Genomic DNA, 15,751 nt, shown 5'->3' on the forward strand with positions numbered 1-15,751 from the left:
TGGATGAGGTCCCCGTAAGTTTAGAAATGCCTATTTCTAGGACTGTGAATCTGAAGGGAGCAAAAGAGATTTCAGTTGCTACAACAGGGCATGAAAGGTCTAACTTTACTGTGGTTCTCTGCATAACTGCAGATGGTTCCAAACTGTCATCGATGGTGATTTTCAAAAGAAAGACTGTTCTAAAATGTTGCGATTCCAAAGATATTATTGTTACTGCTAACGATAAAGGGTGGATAAATTCCAAGGTTATGAAATTTTGGTTGGAGAATGTGTGGCGAAAGAGAAAAATGGCATTTTTCAACCCAAAATCTTTGTTAGCATTGGATTCGTGTAGGGCACACATGACAGCAGAAGTTAAAACAATTGTAAGTATTCCAAATTGACTGTCACTCCAGTGGTATAACAAAAAAACATCAACCCCTTCTTCTTGCAGTAAATAAATAAGATATAGTTAAGTGGAGTGTAGAAAGTTGGCCTACTGTAAGTGAAAACTGTGATAGAAATGATTTCACTAAAGCACAAGGGAATGAATGCAGTGGTGTCCGGTGACAATGATTATGAAGCTGAAGAAATACCAAGGGATGCTCAAGGGTCAAAGCTGTATAACTGAGAGGAAACCACCACATAGCCTTTAAAGGAATGCAGAGAACGGACCAGGGATTTTGACCTAATGTCCAATCCTCACCTTCTCGTGGTGCACCCTGTTAGGTAACTACCTGGATATTGAAAGAAAAAGGATGAGCTGGCAATTTGAGATTTAGCCTACAAAATTGTATTCTTATTGGCTTAAACCAAAATACAAAATGATGGCATGACATGACAAAATTTCATGCCGGCTGGGACATTGCCCAGTTAAACAAGTCTCCCGCTGTCTTTGCCAGGGAACCAGGGCGAACAGCGAAAAGTCAGCTACTGGAACAAATCTAAAAACAAACCCCAACTCACCAGAGTTAAAGATCAGTACTATCAACATAAGAAGCCTGAATGGCAAAGAAATGGAGCTAGCTGAGGAATTAGAGAAGTGATCGACATAATAAGGATGAGAGAAACAAAAAAAAAAGACAAAAACTGGAGAGATCTTTCTGAGCAATAAATACAAAATGTTATATTCAGGCAATGAAAATCAAGGAAAATGAGTAGCCATAGTATTCAACACTAAATATGAGGCTAAATCTTCTTGAATGGTAGGCAGTCTCAAGTAGAGCGATGTGGACAAATATGAGAATGGGGGACTGGACAATGAGACTTATTTGTGCCTATGGTCGGTCCCACAGAAGGTTCTCCTAAGGTAGAAGTGGAGGAATATTTTCAGGCTTTAGAGAAAGCAACTGACACAATGAAAAAGGAAAAATTGGTCCTTGTTGGGGATCTAAATAGCAGAGTAGGAAATGATTGTCAGACATACAAAAATATTTTGGAAAATTTGGAGAAAAGAGCAAAGCTAATAATAATGGCAAATATCTGTTGGATTTCTGCTCAGGACATGGACTGGTTATTACTAACACCATGTTCCAACATAAAAATGTGCACAAATTCACATGGAGAGAAGAGGCTAGGAATAAGAAAAGTCTCATTGACTATGTTATTGTTGATAGTGATGTTTTCTGCTTAGTGCAGGACACCAGAGTGTACAGAGGTTTTGAAATTGGAAGTGATCACTATTTAGTCTTGAGCACGATAAAATTGAATTTCATATTGGAAATAATAACATGTAAGAAAGTTTTAAAGCGAATAAAAGTTGAGCAGCTCTCAGATGTGAACTGTAGACTAAAATACATAAAGATCATTGAAGAAAAAATGAAAGAGTTTGAGAACAGGAACTAAAGCTTGGAGATTCAGTGGCAAGCCTTGAAGAAAATCCTGATTGATTCAGCCAGAGAGGCAATGTGGTGAGGTTGTCTGCAACGATGGAAAATCAGAACTCCATGGTGGCCACAAGGAGTTAAAGAGGCAGTGAAGGAAAAGAGGAAAGCATATCAAAAGTTCCTAGTAAATAAGTCAGCTTGTGCTCTTAGAGAATACAGAGACAAATGTAAGAAAGCTAAACACTATGTAAAACTAGCTAAACAAAAGTCATGGGAGGACTTCGGCAAGAACATAGAAAATAAATATCAAGAAGGTGGCAAAATATTCTGGAGGTTGTTGAAGAAGCTCAGAAATGGAGGAAAGCGTGCAATAAAGGTGACATGAAAACGTGAGAAAAAGATATCCTTGAAGTATGGAGTAATTACTTTGAAAAATTGCTAAATGAAACAAGCAGTGATAGCATAGTGGTAAAAAACACTTAACAGGCATACATATCCATACTTGAAGTAGAAAAATCCATCAAAGGCTTGAAATGTGGAACAGCAGCAGGAGTAGATGATATTCGACCAGAAATGCTTAAGTATGGTGGCATAAATGTGTTACAGTGGCTGCATTGCATAGTTAAGAAGGCCTGGACAGAGGGACGAATCCCCGATGAATGGAGTAGAGATCTCATAGTACCGATATATAAAAAGGGAAATAAAACTGAATGTGAGAATTACGTAGGTATTTCCCTACTGAGTATACTTGACGGTTGAGAAGAATTGTGGAAGAAAAGATTGGTGAAGAACAAGCTGGATTCGGGCCAAATAGAGGCTGTCAGAATCAGATCTTCACTCAACAAGAAATAGTAGAGAAATCATGGGAATATAACAAAGATCTGTATTTAAGTTTTATCGATCTGGAAAAGGCATACAACAAGGTGCCAAGAGAGAGAAGCTATTGAATAGGCTACAGTTATATGGTGTCAATGGGGCACTACATCAAGCAATACTTGGTCTTTATTTGAGCTGTAACTCAGCAGTTAGAATTGAAGGAAGTACAGAAAGATGATTTAATGTTAAATCTGGTGTGAGACAAGGATGTACATTATCCCTCTGTTATTCATTATGAAAGAAAGTGGTATTAAACATGATATCAAAATTGGAGATGTTAATGTCAGCTCTGCTTTATGCGGACGATGTTATACTTCTAAATAAATCCGCTACAAGTCTGCAAGATTCCTTGACTAGATTGAATATCTGTTGTAATAGATATGGTATGAAGGTCAGCAATAAAAAGCCAAAGACAATAAAAATAGGTAGAATCGCTGAAAATGTCAACTGCATTTTGAGCGGAGAACCTGTGGGACAAGTAAATCATGCCTACTTAGACATGATTTTTAGTGAAGATAATAAATTAAAGGTTGGTCGATTGGTAGAGCCTCTGCTACAAATGGCTCAGTAAAAAGTTAAGCAAGTTTGAGTGCGGTTAGTAGTTATAAGGGGTTCAATCATTCGATATTGCTAGCACACTCTCCCTTGATGAGTCTTTGCACTCCCTGGAGGTGTCACATAATAGTAATAATAATAAAAATAATAATATGGAAATAGACAACAAAATCAACAAAGCTGGTATAGTAGGAAGTCAATTGAATAAATTCATATGGAATAAGAGAGAAATTAGTCCCAACTAAATTAGTTGTATACAAGACGGTGTTCAAACCAGTTTTAACTTATGGATCTGGGAGCTGGGTCAGAAGTAAAACACTTGACCAAAGAGACTAAAGACTTCAGACATGAGTGTACTGAGAAAGATTAGAGGCATGAACAGAAATCATCAATGGCAATACCATATTAAAAACGAGGATATTAGGAAAGAACTTGACATTGTCAGCATCCAGGAATGCGTTAGCAGAGCTAATATCAGGTGGTATGGTCACTTAAACAGAATGGGTGAGGAAAGATTAGCAAAACAAGTGTTATCTGCCCGGTTGGTAGGAAAACAGCCCAGAGGAAGACCAAGATATAGATGGATTGATACGTTACATAGTGCCTTAGACGACAGAAATATAAGATCTGATAATGTTGGAGTCTTGACAAGTAACAGACTGATTTGGAGGAAAACTGTAGATAGGAAGTTAGTAATGAGGTAAATTTTTCATGTAGTACTATCATATCCTGTACACCAGTGGTTCTCAAAATGTGGGGTGCGACCCCTTCCCAGTGGGAGGGGGGCACGGCATACATTCCTACAGATAAAAATTAAAACTGCAATAAATAAGTTTTAAAAATAACAAATAAAAATACAGAAAGAAAAACGAATAATTATTTTCTTCACGGGGTGCTTAAGGGTCAAAGCTGTATAACTGAGAGAAGATCTCCACATAGCCTTTAAAGGAATACGGAGAACCGACCAGGGCTTCTGCCTTAATGTCCAATCCTCACCTTCTCGTGGTGCACTCTGCTGGGTATCTACCTGGATACTGAACGAACGAGGATGAGCTGGCAATTCAATTTGGGATTTAGCCGACCAAATTGTATTCTTATTGGTTAAACCAAAATAAAAAATGATGGCACGACATGACAAAATTTCATGCCAGCTGGGGCGTCGCCCGGTTAAACAAGGCCCCCGTTGTTTTCGCCAGGGAACCAGGGTGAACAGCGAAAAGTCAGCTACTGGAACAAATCTGAAAACAAACCCCAACTCAACATCACCAGAGTTAAAGATCGGTACTATCAACATAAGAAACCTGAATGGCAAAGAAATGGAGCTAGTTGAGGAATTAGATAAGTACCAGATCGACATAATAGGAGTGACTGAAACAAAAAAGACAAAAACTGGTGAGATCTTTCTGAGCAATAAATACAAAATGTTATAATCAGGCAATGACAATCAAGGAAAAGAAGGAGTAGCCATAGTATTCAACACAAAATACGAGGCTAATCTTCTTGAATGATAGTCAGTCTCAAGTAGAGTAATGTGGGCAAATATGAGAATGGGGAACTGCACAATGAGACTTATTTGTGCCTATGGTCGGTCCCACAGACGGTTCTCCTAAGGTAGAAGTGGAGGAATATTTTCAGGCTTTAGAGAAAGCAACTGACACAATGAAAAAGGAAAAGTTGGTCCTTGTTGGGGATCTAAATAGCAGAGTAGGAAATGATTGTCAGACATACAAAAATATTTTGGGAAAATTTAGAGAAAAGAGCAAAGCTAATAATAATGGCAAATATCTGTTGGATTTCTGCTAAGGACATGGACTGGTTATTACTAACACCATGTTTCAACATAAAAATGTGCACAAATTCACATGGAGAGAAGAGGCAAGGAATAAGAAAAGTCTCATTGACTATGTTATTGTTGATAGTGATGTTTTCTCCCTGGTGCAGGACACTAGAGTATACAGAGGATTTGAATTTGGAAGTGATCACTATTTAGTCTTGAGCAGGATAAAATTGAATTTCATATTGAAAAGAATAACATGTAAGAAAGTTTTAAAGCGAATAAAAGTTGAGTAGCTCTCAGATGTGAATTGTAGACTAATATACACAAAGATTATTGAAGAAAAAATGAAAGAGTTTGAGAACAGGAATCAAACCTTGGAGATTCAATGGCAAACTCTGAAGGAAACATTGATTGATTCTGCTAGAGAGGCATGTGGTGAGGTTGTCTGCAAGGATAAAAAAAAATCAGTACTCCCTGGTGGACACAGGAATTTAAAGAGGCAGTGAAGGAAAAGAAGAAAGCATACCAAAAGTTCCTGTCAAATAAGTCAGCTTGTTCTCTTAGAGAATACAGAGATAAATGCAAAAATGCTAAACACTGTGTAAAACTAGCTAAAACAAAAGTCATGGGAGGACGTTGGCAAGAATATAGAAAATAAATATCAAGAAGGTGACAAAATATTTTGGAGGTTGTTGAAGAAGCTTAGGAATGGAGGAAAGAGTGCTGTAAAAGGAGTTAGAGATGATAAAGGTGACATGAAAACGAGAGAAAAAGATATCCTTGAAGTATGGAGTAATTACTTTGAAAAACTGCTAAATGAAACGAGCAGTGATGACAGCACAGTGGTAAAAAACACCGACCAGGCATGCAGTCAGCAATACATATCCATACTTGAAGTAGAAAAAGCCATCAAAGGCTTTAAATGTGGAAAGGCAGCAGGAGTAGATGATATTCGACCAGAAATGCTGAAGTATGGTGGTATAAGAGTCTTACAGTCGCTCCACTGCATAGTTCAGAAAGCCTGGACAGAGGGACGAATTCCCGATGATTGGAGTAGAGCTCTCATAGTATCCATATATAAAAAGGGAAATAAAACTGAATGTGAGAATGATAGAGGTATTTCCCTACTGAGTGTTCCTGGCAAGATCTATGTAAGTATACTTGAGAAACCATTGAGAAGAATTATGGAAGAAAAGCTTGGTGAAGAACAAGCTGGATTCAGGCCAAATAGAGGCTGTTAGGATCAGATTTTCACTTTACGACAAATAGTCGAGAAAGCATGGGAATATAACAGAGATCTGTATTTAAGTTTTGTCGATTTGGAAAAGGCATATCACAAGTGCCAAGAGAGAAGCTATTCAATACGCTACAGTTATATTGTGTCAATGGGGCATTATATCAAGCAATACGTAGGTCATTATTTGAGTTGTAAGTCAGCAGTTAGAATTGAAGGAAGTACAGGTAGATGGTTTAATGTTAAATCTGGTGTGAGACAAGGATATACATTATTCCCTCTGTTATTCATTATCTATATGGATCACATTATGAAGGAAAGTGGTATTAAACCAGATATCAACATTGGAAATAATAATCTCAGCTCTTTACTTTATGCAGATGATGTTATACTTCTAAATAGATCCAATACAAGTCTAGAAGATTCTCTGACTAAATTGAATAGCTGTTGTAATAGATATGGCATGAAGGTCAGCAATTATGTGGTATAAAATGAATATTATGTTGAGCAAAACATAGTCCCCATTTGAGATGTGAAGCAGTAGTTAGAACTGAAGGAGGTACAGGATGATGGTTTTATCTTAAATGCAAAGCGAGGCATGGGTGCATATTATCTCCACTGATATTCATTTCCATGTGGAACATGCTATGAAGGAAAGTGGCATTTTTAAAGCTGATATCAAAATTGGAGATCTTAATTCCAACTCTCTATTTTATGTAGATGTTATACTACTAAATAAATCTGTGTGTTGAGGCTAAAGTGCTGTGAGGATATCATGTTGGAGGCTTAATGGAATGTATACAGCACTCGGAAAGGAAATAAATCTGATAAAAGTCTGCAGAATTCCCAAACTAAATTGATTACTTGTTGTAATAAATTTGGTATGAAAATCAGAAATAAAAATAAGTAGAAACCACAAAAGCATCAAATTAATAGAGAAACTATATAACAAAACATTTCAGTCATTTAGGCATAGTTTTTTTATTATTATTATTATTTGACACCTCCAGGGAGTCCAAAGACTCATCGAGGGAGCGTACCTACTTTACAACTCTCCCGTCTCCACCACTCAACCTCATCCACCAACCACTTCGTCTACTGTCCACCACCACTAATATTTTCACAGACAATCACAAACATCCATGCCCATGGTGGGATTCAAACCCGCAGCCTTTTGGCTGGAGAGCGGATAAGCTAACCACTCGGCCAACCAGACGGTTGTTTTTTTTAGTAAAGATGGCAAATTAAATATGGAAATAGACAACAGAATTAGAACAGTATAATAAAATTAGTTTAATCCTTTATCTGTGCAGACCTCAATAAAGGTCGAAACTAGTCTGGGTAGTGGCCCTTCCCTTAATGCATAACATTAGACATATCCGCAAGGAGATGTGTTTTGCATTATAGGAGATACTGAGATAGGAGTGTTGGTAGCTTGTGCCACCTTTGCAACGAGTTTCCCTAGTGTTGTACCACCTTACCCCAGTCCTGAAGATACTTTCAGGCGCAAACTTTGTTTGCTCACACTTGGATAAAGGATTAAACTAATTTTATTATACTCTAACCAAGTGAAAAATAAACTTTCAACAGAATTAGAACAGATGATATGGCAGGAAGTCAAGTGAATAAATATATACCAAATAAGAGAGAAATTATTCAAAGCAAATTTTTATTTTCGGATCAAGAGTAGGGTTAGAAATAAAACACGTGATCAAGGACTAAAGACCACAGATATATGAGTTCTGAAAATGATTAGGGAAGTAATCAGATGGAATCAATGTCTATATAATATTAAAAACAAAGATATTAGGAAAGAAAATAACATTGTTACCATAGCTAATCTCAGATACCACCTTACCCCAGTCCTGAAGATACTTTCAGGCGCAAACTTTGTTTGCTCACACTTGGATAAAGGATTAAACTAATTTTATTATACTCTAACCAAGTGAAAAATAAACTTTCAACAGAATTAGAACAGATGATATGGCAGGAAGTCAAGTGAATAAATATATACCAAATAAGAGAGAAATTATTCAAAGCAAATTTTTATTTTCGGATCAAGAGTAGAGTTAGAAATAAAACACGTGATCAAGGACTAAAGACCACAGATATATGAGTTCTGAAAATGATTAGGGAAGTAATCAGATGGAATCAATGTCTATATAATATTAAAAACAAAGATATTAGGAAAGAAAATAACATTGTTACCATAGCTAATCTCAGATGCTATTCTTACTTAAACAGAATCGGAGAGGAAAGGTTAACAAACCATCCTTTTTTGCTAGGATGGCAGAAAAAATAACCTAGAGTAATTTAAATTAAGGGGATATTAAATCCCACATAGTTTTAAAACCGAATAAGAAACTCAAAGATTGGAATCAAAGTGTTTCTTGCCGAATATAGTAAACTATAAAGTATCGGCGACCACTGGCGTGAGCAAATGCAAGTGACTCTAGCACGTAGTGCAATACCGTAAGTCTTGTAGCAAAGTCGGTAAATTCTGATCGCTATTCTTAGGTATTTGAGTTTGTTTGAGTTTCTTATTCGGTTTTAAAACTATGTGGGATTCAATATCCTCTTAATTTAAATAATGTTTTCATTGCCGAAACGAAACTTATTAGCTCTTTATACTTAAGTAACTTAATGGTTGCACTTGTTTGGAAACTCGCATCGCAGAGTATATAAGTTCTTTTCGCTATACACTTCAGTATTAGGTCTAGCTACTCACTGATGAAGCCTCAAAAAAGGCTGAAACCGGTCTAGGTAGTGACCTCCCTACCATAATGTAATAAAAGCATACATTTCCTAGGAAATGTGTTTTTACATTATTGAAAATACCTAAGAATAGCGATCAGAATTTACCAACTTTGCTGCGAGACTTCCGGTATTGCACTACGTGCTAGGGTCACTTGCATTTGCTCACGCCAGTGGTCGCCGATACTTTATAGTTTACTATATTCGGCAAGAAACTCTCTGATTCCAATCTTTGAGTTTCTTATTCGGTTTTAAAACTATGTGGGATTTAATATCCCCTTAATTTAAATAATGTTTTCATTGCCGAAACGAAGCTTATTAGCTCTTTATACTTAAGTAACCTAGAGTAAGACAGAGAACTACGTGGATTGATATAGTACAAAGTGCTTTAGAAGACTGAAATGTAATACCTGAAAATACTGCAGTCCTGACAGATAACAGATTAATTTGGAGGAAGTGTCGATAGGAAATCGATAATGATGTAACCTTTTCAAGTAGTATGACCATAATATCCTGTACACCCCATGAGTGCTTATCATGATTTGATGTTTTATATAAACATCAAATCATGTTTACAGATAAATATCTATCTGATATTTATGCATATTTTTTGTATTCTGTGAAACATGTTTTTAGCATGTAATGTGTCACACTTCAGCAGATATTCTAAACAGGTCTGATAAATGGTTTCTGTAGGTAAGATTGAAGGTTCTGAGATTTTGCTTCTGCAAAAGGAGTTTAATTCAGCAACAGTAGGGCATAAGATATTTATTAAAATAAATAAATAAATAAATAAGCTAATGCCTTCTTTATTCCCTTACAGGGAGTAGGCTAGGCCTTTAAACCCTATCTAGCTTTTGGAGACTTAGTGGGCAGTTCAATCTCCACCGGTAGCCAATCAGAGATAGCTGGCCCATGTGTATCACTAATTATAGGCAGCAACTGATGAAGAGAACGGCAAACAAGTGCTACCATGTCTTGCACCTAATCCTAACAGGATATATTACTGTCTGAAATAATATGGGTTCTACAGTCATGATGAAAAACACACGAAGATAGACTTACAGTTCCTCCAGTCGGTGACTAGTCTTGAACTGTAAGTCTATCTTCGTGTGGCTTAGTACAGAAGTTGCAAGCGCTCTTCCACTAAGCTACACAGGCTTCATTAATATTTATTCAACATAGGATGTTTGTAAACAAATAATACAAAGAAAGGATAAATAGAGTAATTCTTTGGACTATAGATCAAGTGTTAACTAATAAATATTTATTCAACCTACTAGTTTCACCAAACTTTAGCTGTTGGCATTTTCAGGGTAAAAGCAATTAGGTTAAAAAACATTACACAAATATGAATAACTGTAAAATTCTAACGATTATAGTTACAAACTAAAATAGCATTGAACGTGAGCGATACACGTATCGCGTGCACATGATTAACTAGTTGTTGCTAAGGAATGTTCTGTAGTTCGCATTAAAGTTCATTTCCTGTGAGTTAAGAGATCTAATTAGGGTTTTCCATATCTCTGGGAGTATTAAACCCTGGTTCCTGTTAAGGTTATCAACAGAGCGAGCGACTGTAGCTGCTTCTTTAAACATTCGGGAGTGGTAGTCTTCTTCTATGTAAGGGGAACAGCTTTTATCTCACTCAATGACATAGTTAGTTATAGAAAAATGAGATGACAGGCCTGATAATGTCTTGTCTGTTGTTTTTGATGTAACTAATGTGCTCCTTCTGTCTGTCTAATTTCGAGGTTTCTTGATGTGTGCTCGATGTAACTTGAACCACATGAGCATAGAATATTGTAAACTCCAGCATATTTATAGAAAGGAAGGTTATCTTTTAGAGATCTTAGTAGTTTATTAATTGTTTCTATAGGTTTGAATGTTACTCTTATTTTGTGTGGTTTGAGAAGACTAGCAAGCTTGTTGGAGATGCCACTCACATATGGAATTACGATAGTTTTGATATATTGAGTATCCTCTCGCTCTCTTTGTGGTGGTTCAGAGAAAAGGATTTTGTTGACAAGTCTTCGTGGGTAGCATTTCAAGTACAGATTATTAGATATCAATGTTAACTCGTCTTGAAGATCCTTGTTATCAGTTGTGATGCGGACAACTCTTTTCTTTAACATGTGTACTACGCTGAGTTTGTGAGAAATATGGTGAGAGGAGCTGAAATGTAAATAGTGACCTGTATTCGTAGGTTTCCCGTAAGAGTAACTGATAGGTTTATATGGCCATTAATTTGCTTCTTAATTAAGATGTCTAAGAACGGCAGTTGTTTGTCTCTTTCAAGTTCCAGAGTAAATTTAATAGAATGATGAAAGGAGTTGATCTTATTGAGAAAGTTAAATAGGTCATCTTTGTTGTGGTTCCATACAATGAAGATGTCATCCACATATCTCCACCAAATAATTCGTTTAGGAGTTATTTGAGATAGGATTTTATTTTTGAGGTCTTCCATAAATAGGTCAGCAAAAGAAGGTGAAAGTGGACTGCCCATTGCCAAGTCAGTTAATTGTTGGTAAGTCATATTCTTCCAAGAAAAATAGTTTGAATTTAGGCAATGATCGTACAGTGAGGTTATATCTTGTGGGAACAAGGTACCAAGGATGCTGATGACCTACACCACTGGAACATTTCTAAAAAGAGAGTTGACATCTAGGCTAGCTAGAAGATCATTTTCTGATATGGTAATATTTTTTAATTTTTCCACAAAATGTTGTGAGTTTCTGATGTAACTCTCTGAGTTATGGATATGTTGTTGTAAGAGTTTGGAGAGATGTTTAGACAATAAGTAGGTAGGTGAGTTGATTCCATCTACAATAGGGCATAAAGGAATACCATCTTTGTGCACTTTTGGAACACCATAGAGTCTTGGAGTTAAAGGGTGCATGGATTTTAGTTTTTTAATCAGATCTGTTGGCCAGTTGGACATATTGCATAGCAATTCGTTTGTATCATGGTGGTTTTTTAATGTAGGATCTTTTGTTAAAATACGCTAAACAGACAAGTCCCATAGTAGATTGTTTACTTTATCCTCGTAGTCCTTGGTATTGCAGTTCTGTTGCCTTTATCTGCCTTAAGTATTATGATGTCTTTATTCCTTTTTAGATTATGAATAGTTCTTCTATCTGCAGAGGTGAAGTTTTGTTTTGTGGTTCTAGGAGAGGTGAGTATTATGCAACTTTTCAGTCTGAGATCATTTGCTATGTGTATGTGTAATAATGAGATTGCTTTGTCTAAACTGCAGATGAATTCCCCTTTAGGTATCTGTTGAGGAGTTATGGCATAGTTGAAACCTTTCTTCAGAATAGCGTATTTTAGCGAGAGATCCTACATTAAAAAACCACCATGATAATACAAACGAATTACTACGCAATATGTCCAACTGGCCAACAGATCTGATTAAAAAACTAAAATCCATGCACCCTTTAACTCCAAGACTCTATGGTGTTCCAAAAGTGAACAAAGATGGTATTCCTTTATGCACTATTGTAGATGGAATCAACTCACCTACCTACTTGTTGTCTAAACATCTCTTCAAACTCTTACAACAACATATCCATAACTCAGAGAGTTACATCAGAAACTCACAACATTTTGTGGAAAAATTAAAAAACATTACCATATCAGAAAATGATCTTCTAGCTAGCCTAGATGTCACCTCTTTTTAGAAACGTTTCCGTGGTGGAGGTCATCAGCATCCAAGGTACCTTGTTCCCACAAGATATAACCTCACTGTACGATCATTGCCTAAATTCAAACTATTTTTCTTGGAAGAATATGATTTACCAACAATTAACTGGCTTGGCAATGGGCAGTCCACTTTCACCTTCTTTTGCTGACCTATTTATGGAAGACCTCAAAAATAAAATCCTATCTCAAATAACTCCTAAACGAACTATTTGGTGGAGATATGTGGATGACATCTTCATTGTATGGAATCACAACAAAGATGACCTACTTAACTTTCTCAATAAGATCAACTCCTTTCATCATTCTATTAAATTTACTCTGGAACTTGAAAGAGACAAACAACTGCCGTTCTTAGACATCTTAATTAAGAAGCAAATTAATGGCCATATAATCCTATCAGTTTTACAGGAAACCTACGAATACAGGTCGCTATCTACATTTCAGCTCCTCTCACCATATTTCTCACAAACTTAGCGTAGTACACATGTTAAAGAAAAGAGCTGTACGCATCACAACAGATAACAAGGATCTTCAAGACGAGTTAACATTGATATCTAATAATCTGTACTCGAACGCTACTCACGAAGACTCGTCAACAAAATCCTTTTCTCTGAACCACCACAAAGAGAGCGAGAGGATACTCAATATACCAAAACTATCATAATTCCGTATGTGAGTGGCATCTCCAACAAGCTTGCTAGTCTCCTCAAACCACACAAAATAAGAGTAACATTCAAACCTATAGAAACAATTCGTAAACTACTAAGATCTCAAAAAGATAACCTTCCTTTCTATAAATATGCTGGAGTTTACAATATTCCATGCTTATGTGGTTCAAGTTACATCGAGCAGACATCAAGAAGCCTCGAAATTAGACAGACAGAAGGAGCACATTAGTTACGTCAAAAACAACAGACAAGACATTATCAGGCCTGTCATCTCATTTTTCTATAACTAACCATGTCATTGAGTGGGATAAAAGCTGTTCCCCTTACATAGAAGAAGACTACCACTCCCGAATGTTTAAAGAAGCAGCTACAGTCGCTCGCTCTGTTGGTAACCTTAACAGGAACCAGGGTTTAATACTCCCAGAGATATGGAAAACCCTAATTAGATCTCTTAACACACACAGGAAATGAACTTCAATGCAAACTACAGAATGTTCCTTAGCAAAAACTATTAATCATGTACATGCAATACGTGTATCACTCACGTTCAATGCTATTTTAGTTTGTAACTATAATCGTTAGAATTTTACAGTTATTCATATTTGTGTAATGTTTTTTAACCTAAGTGCTTGTACCCTGAAGATGAAAACAGCTAAATTTTTTGGTGAAACTAGTAGGTTTAATAAATATTTATTAGTTAACACTTGATCTATTGTCCAAATAATTACTCTAGTTAGATAATCAAGAAAATAAACATTCATTATGAAAGGATAAATAGTTTAAAAAACCTAATGAATACTTAATTTTTCTTATACTAATGACTTTCCCTCTGCTAGAAAGTTTCTAAAATCTCAGATTTTTCTCTCTAATTAATGAATTCATTATAAATCCACTGGGATTCAAGAAGTATAATTCTGAATTTCTAAATGTATAATTATAATATAATTATGCATTTTTTCCTAGATGATTAAAATGTATACTAAAATTGTTTGCATTGAAAGGAATTTACTGTAGTTCTGCTAGCAATAAAAAAGGTTTATATAATTACCTGGTGAGAAGTTTTCACAGATGTAGGAGCAACTGATACAGGCAATGTAACAGTCATCTGTTGGGGTGCTAAAGTTCGTACGGTTCCCTGTGCTCCAGTCTACAACAAAAGAAATTTGGTAATTAATCAGTCAAAAATGAAAATTAAGGTTACAACAATTAACCTGAACTTCTTGATTAGACTCAGATGTAAGCTGACATTATGAACAACAGTAAATGCTGATTACATAAGTAAAAATATTTTTGATTTATCCATAAAATATAAAATATTTTACACATAAGTAACCTGTATTTATTATTTTTATTCATTAGTCTTACTTAGCTAGTTCTGTACAAATAATATATTGGTTTCTCACGAAATAGAAAAAAAATATTTTTTAACGGAAATTCCATTAAAATCTTTGAGATGATATAATTGTGACTTCAAGGATAATCTGGATTACAGTTAAACTGGTAATGTTGCTACTTAAAATTATGACTGAAGTTACTGAGGCTAAAAAGGCAGTGTATCATGTCTATTAACTGGAGCAGGGGTTCTCAAACTTTTTAAATTTTGTACCACATAAATAAGAATCAAAAAATATATGTACCACCATAAAAGCATTTCCCGATTAAAAATCAATACATCCCACAATATTTTGTATAAATTGTACCACCAAAAATAACGTAATGTACCATTAGTGGTGCATGTACCACAGTTTGAGAAACGATGAACTAGAGGATTTCTGGCCAGTGTTTAGTAGCATAAAAATAACTACCAGCTTTGCATCAGATTGGTTCTTACTCCAATTGCAAAGCTTATAAAAGTTATTGATGAACTGGAATACAGTGCAGCATGAATGAGTAATAAACTTCAAATTTATACAAGATGTGCAGCTAATATTTGTCATGTGTAACACTTGAATCATTAGAGCAAACAACATGCCATAAAAACTATTAAGGAACATTCAAATCAAATACAAAACTGTGTGAGACACATTCAAAGCAACTTCTCTTACCAATGAGGGGGGAAAAAACTTCTAGAAATTAATTAACATATTATGAATGTCTATTTTATATCTTCATCAAAAATTATTTAGTTATAAACATTCTTTAACAGTTTCTATGGTCAATGTGTTAGCTCCGATGTTCCTAGTGTTACACTAGACAAAAATCTTTAAATTATTACTAAATTGACTTAATGAGTTTTAATTAATTCATGTTTCATTCCATTTCAGTTCATTGCAATAATCTTATAGCAACAAGCCACAAGATGATCAAAACAATTCTTAGAAGTATGTTATTTAATAAATAAGGACAACATAAAAACAGTGTAGAAAAAAAAATGTAAAAG

The 15,751-nt window shown here is 35.5% G+C and overlaps 1 protein-coding gene across 1 annotated transcript in view; it reads right to left on the reverse strand.

Moving 5' to 3' along the window:
- LOC150103634 (transcription initiation factor TFIID subunit 4B-like) overlaps positions 1 to 15,751 on the reverse strand; it is a 397,716-nt gene that overhangs the window by 294,140 nt on the left and 87,825 nt on the right. Inside the window, exon 5 of the mRNA XM_090398501.1 lies at positions 14,420 to 14,518. Coding sequence (XP_090254627.1) covers positions 14,420 to 14,518 — 99 coding nt within the window. The remainder of the gene's footprint in view (positions 1 to 14,419; positions 14,519 to 15,751) is intronic.

Source organism: Typopeltis vanoorti, chromosome 9, assembly GCF_054136105.1.
Source record: "Typopeltis vanoorti isolate ZY-2024b chromosome 9, IOZ_Tvanoo_1.0, whole genome shotgun sequence".
Lineage (NCBI taxonomy): Eukaryota > Metazoa > Arthropoda > Arachnida > Uropygi > Thelyphonidae > Typopeltis > Typopeltis vanoorti.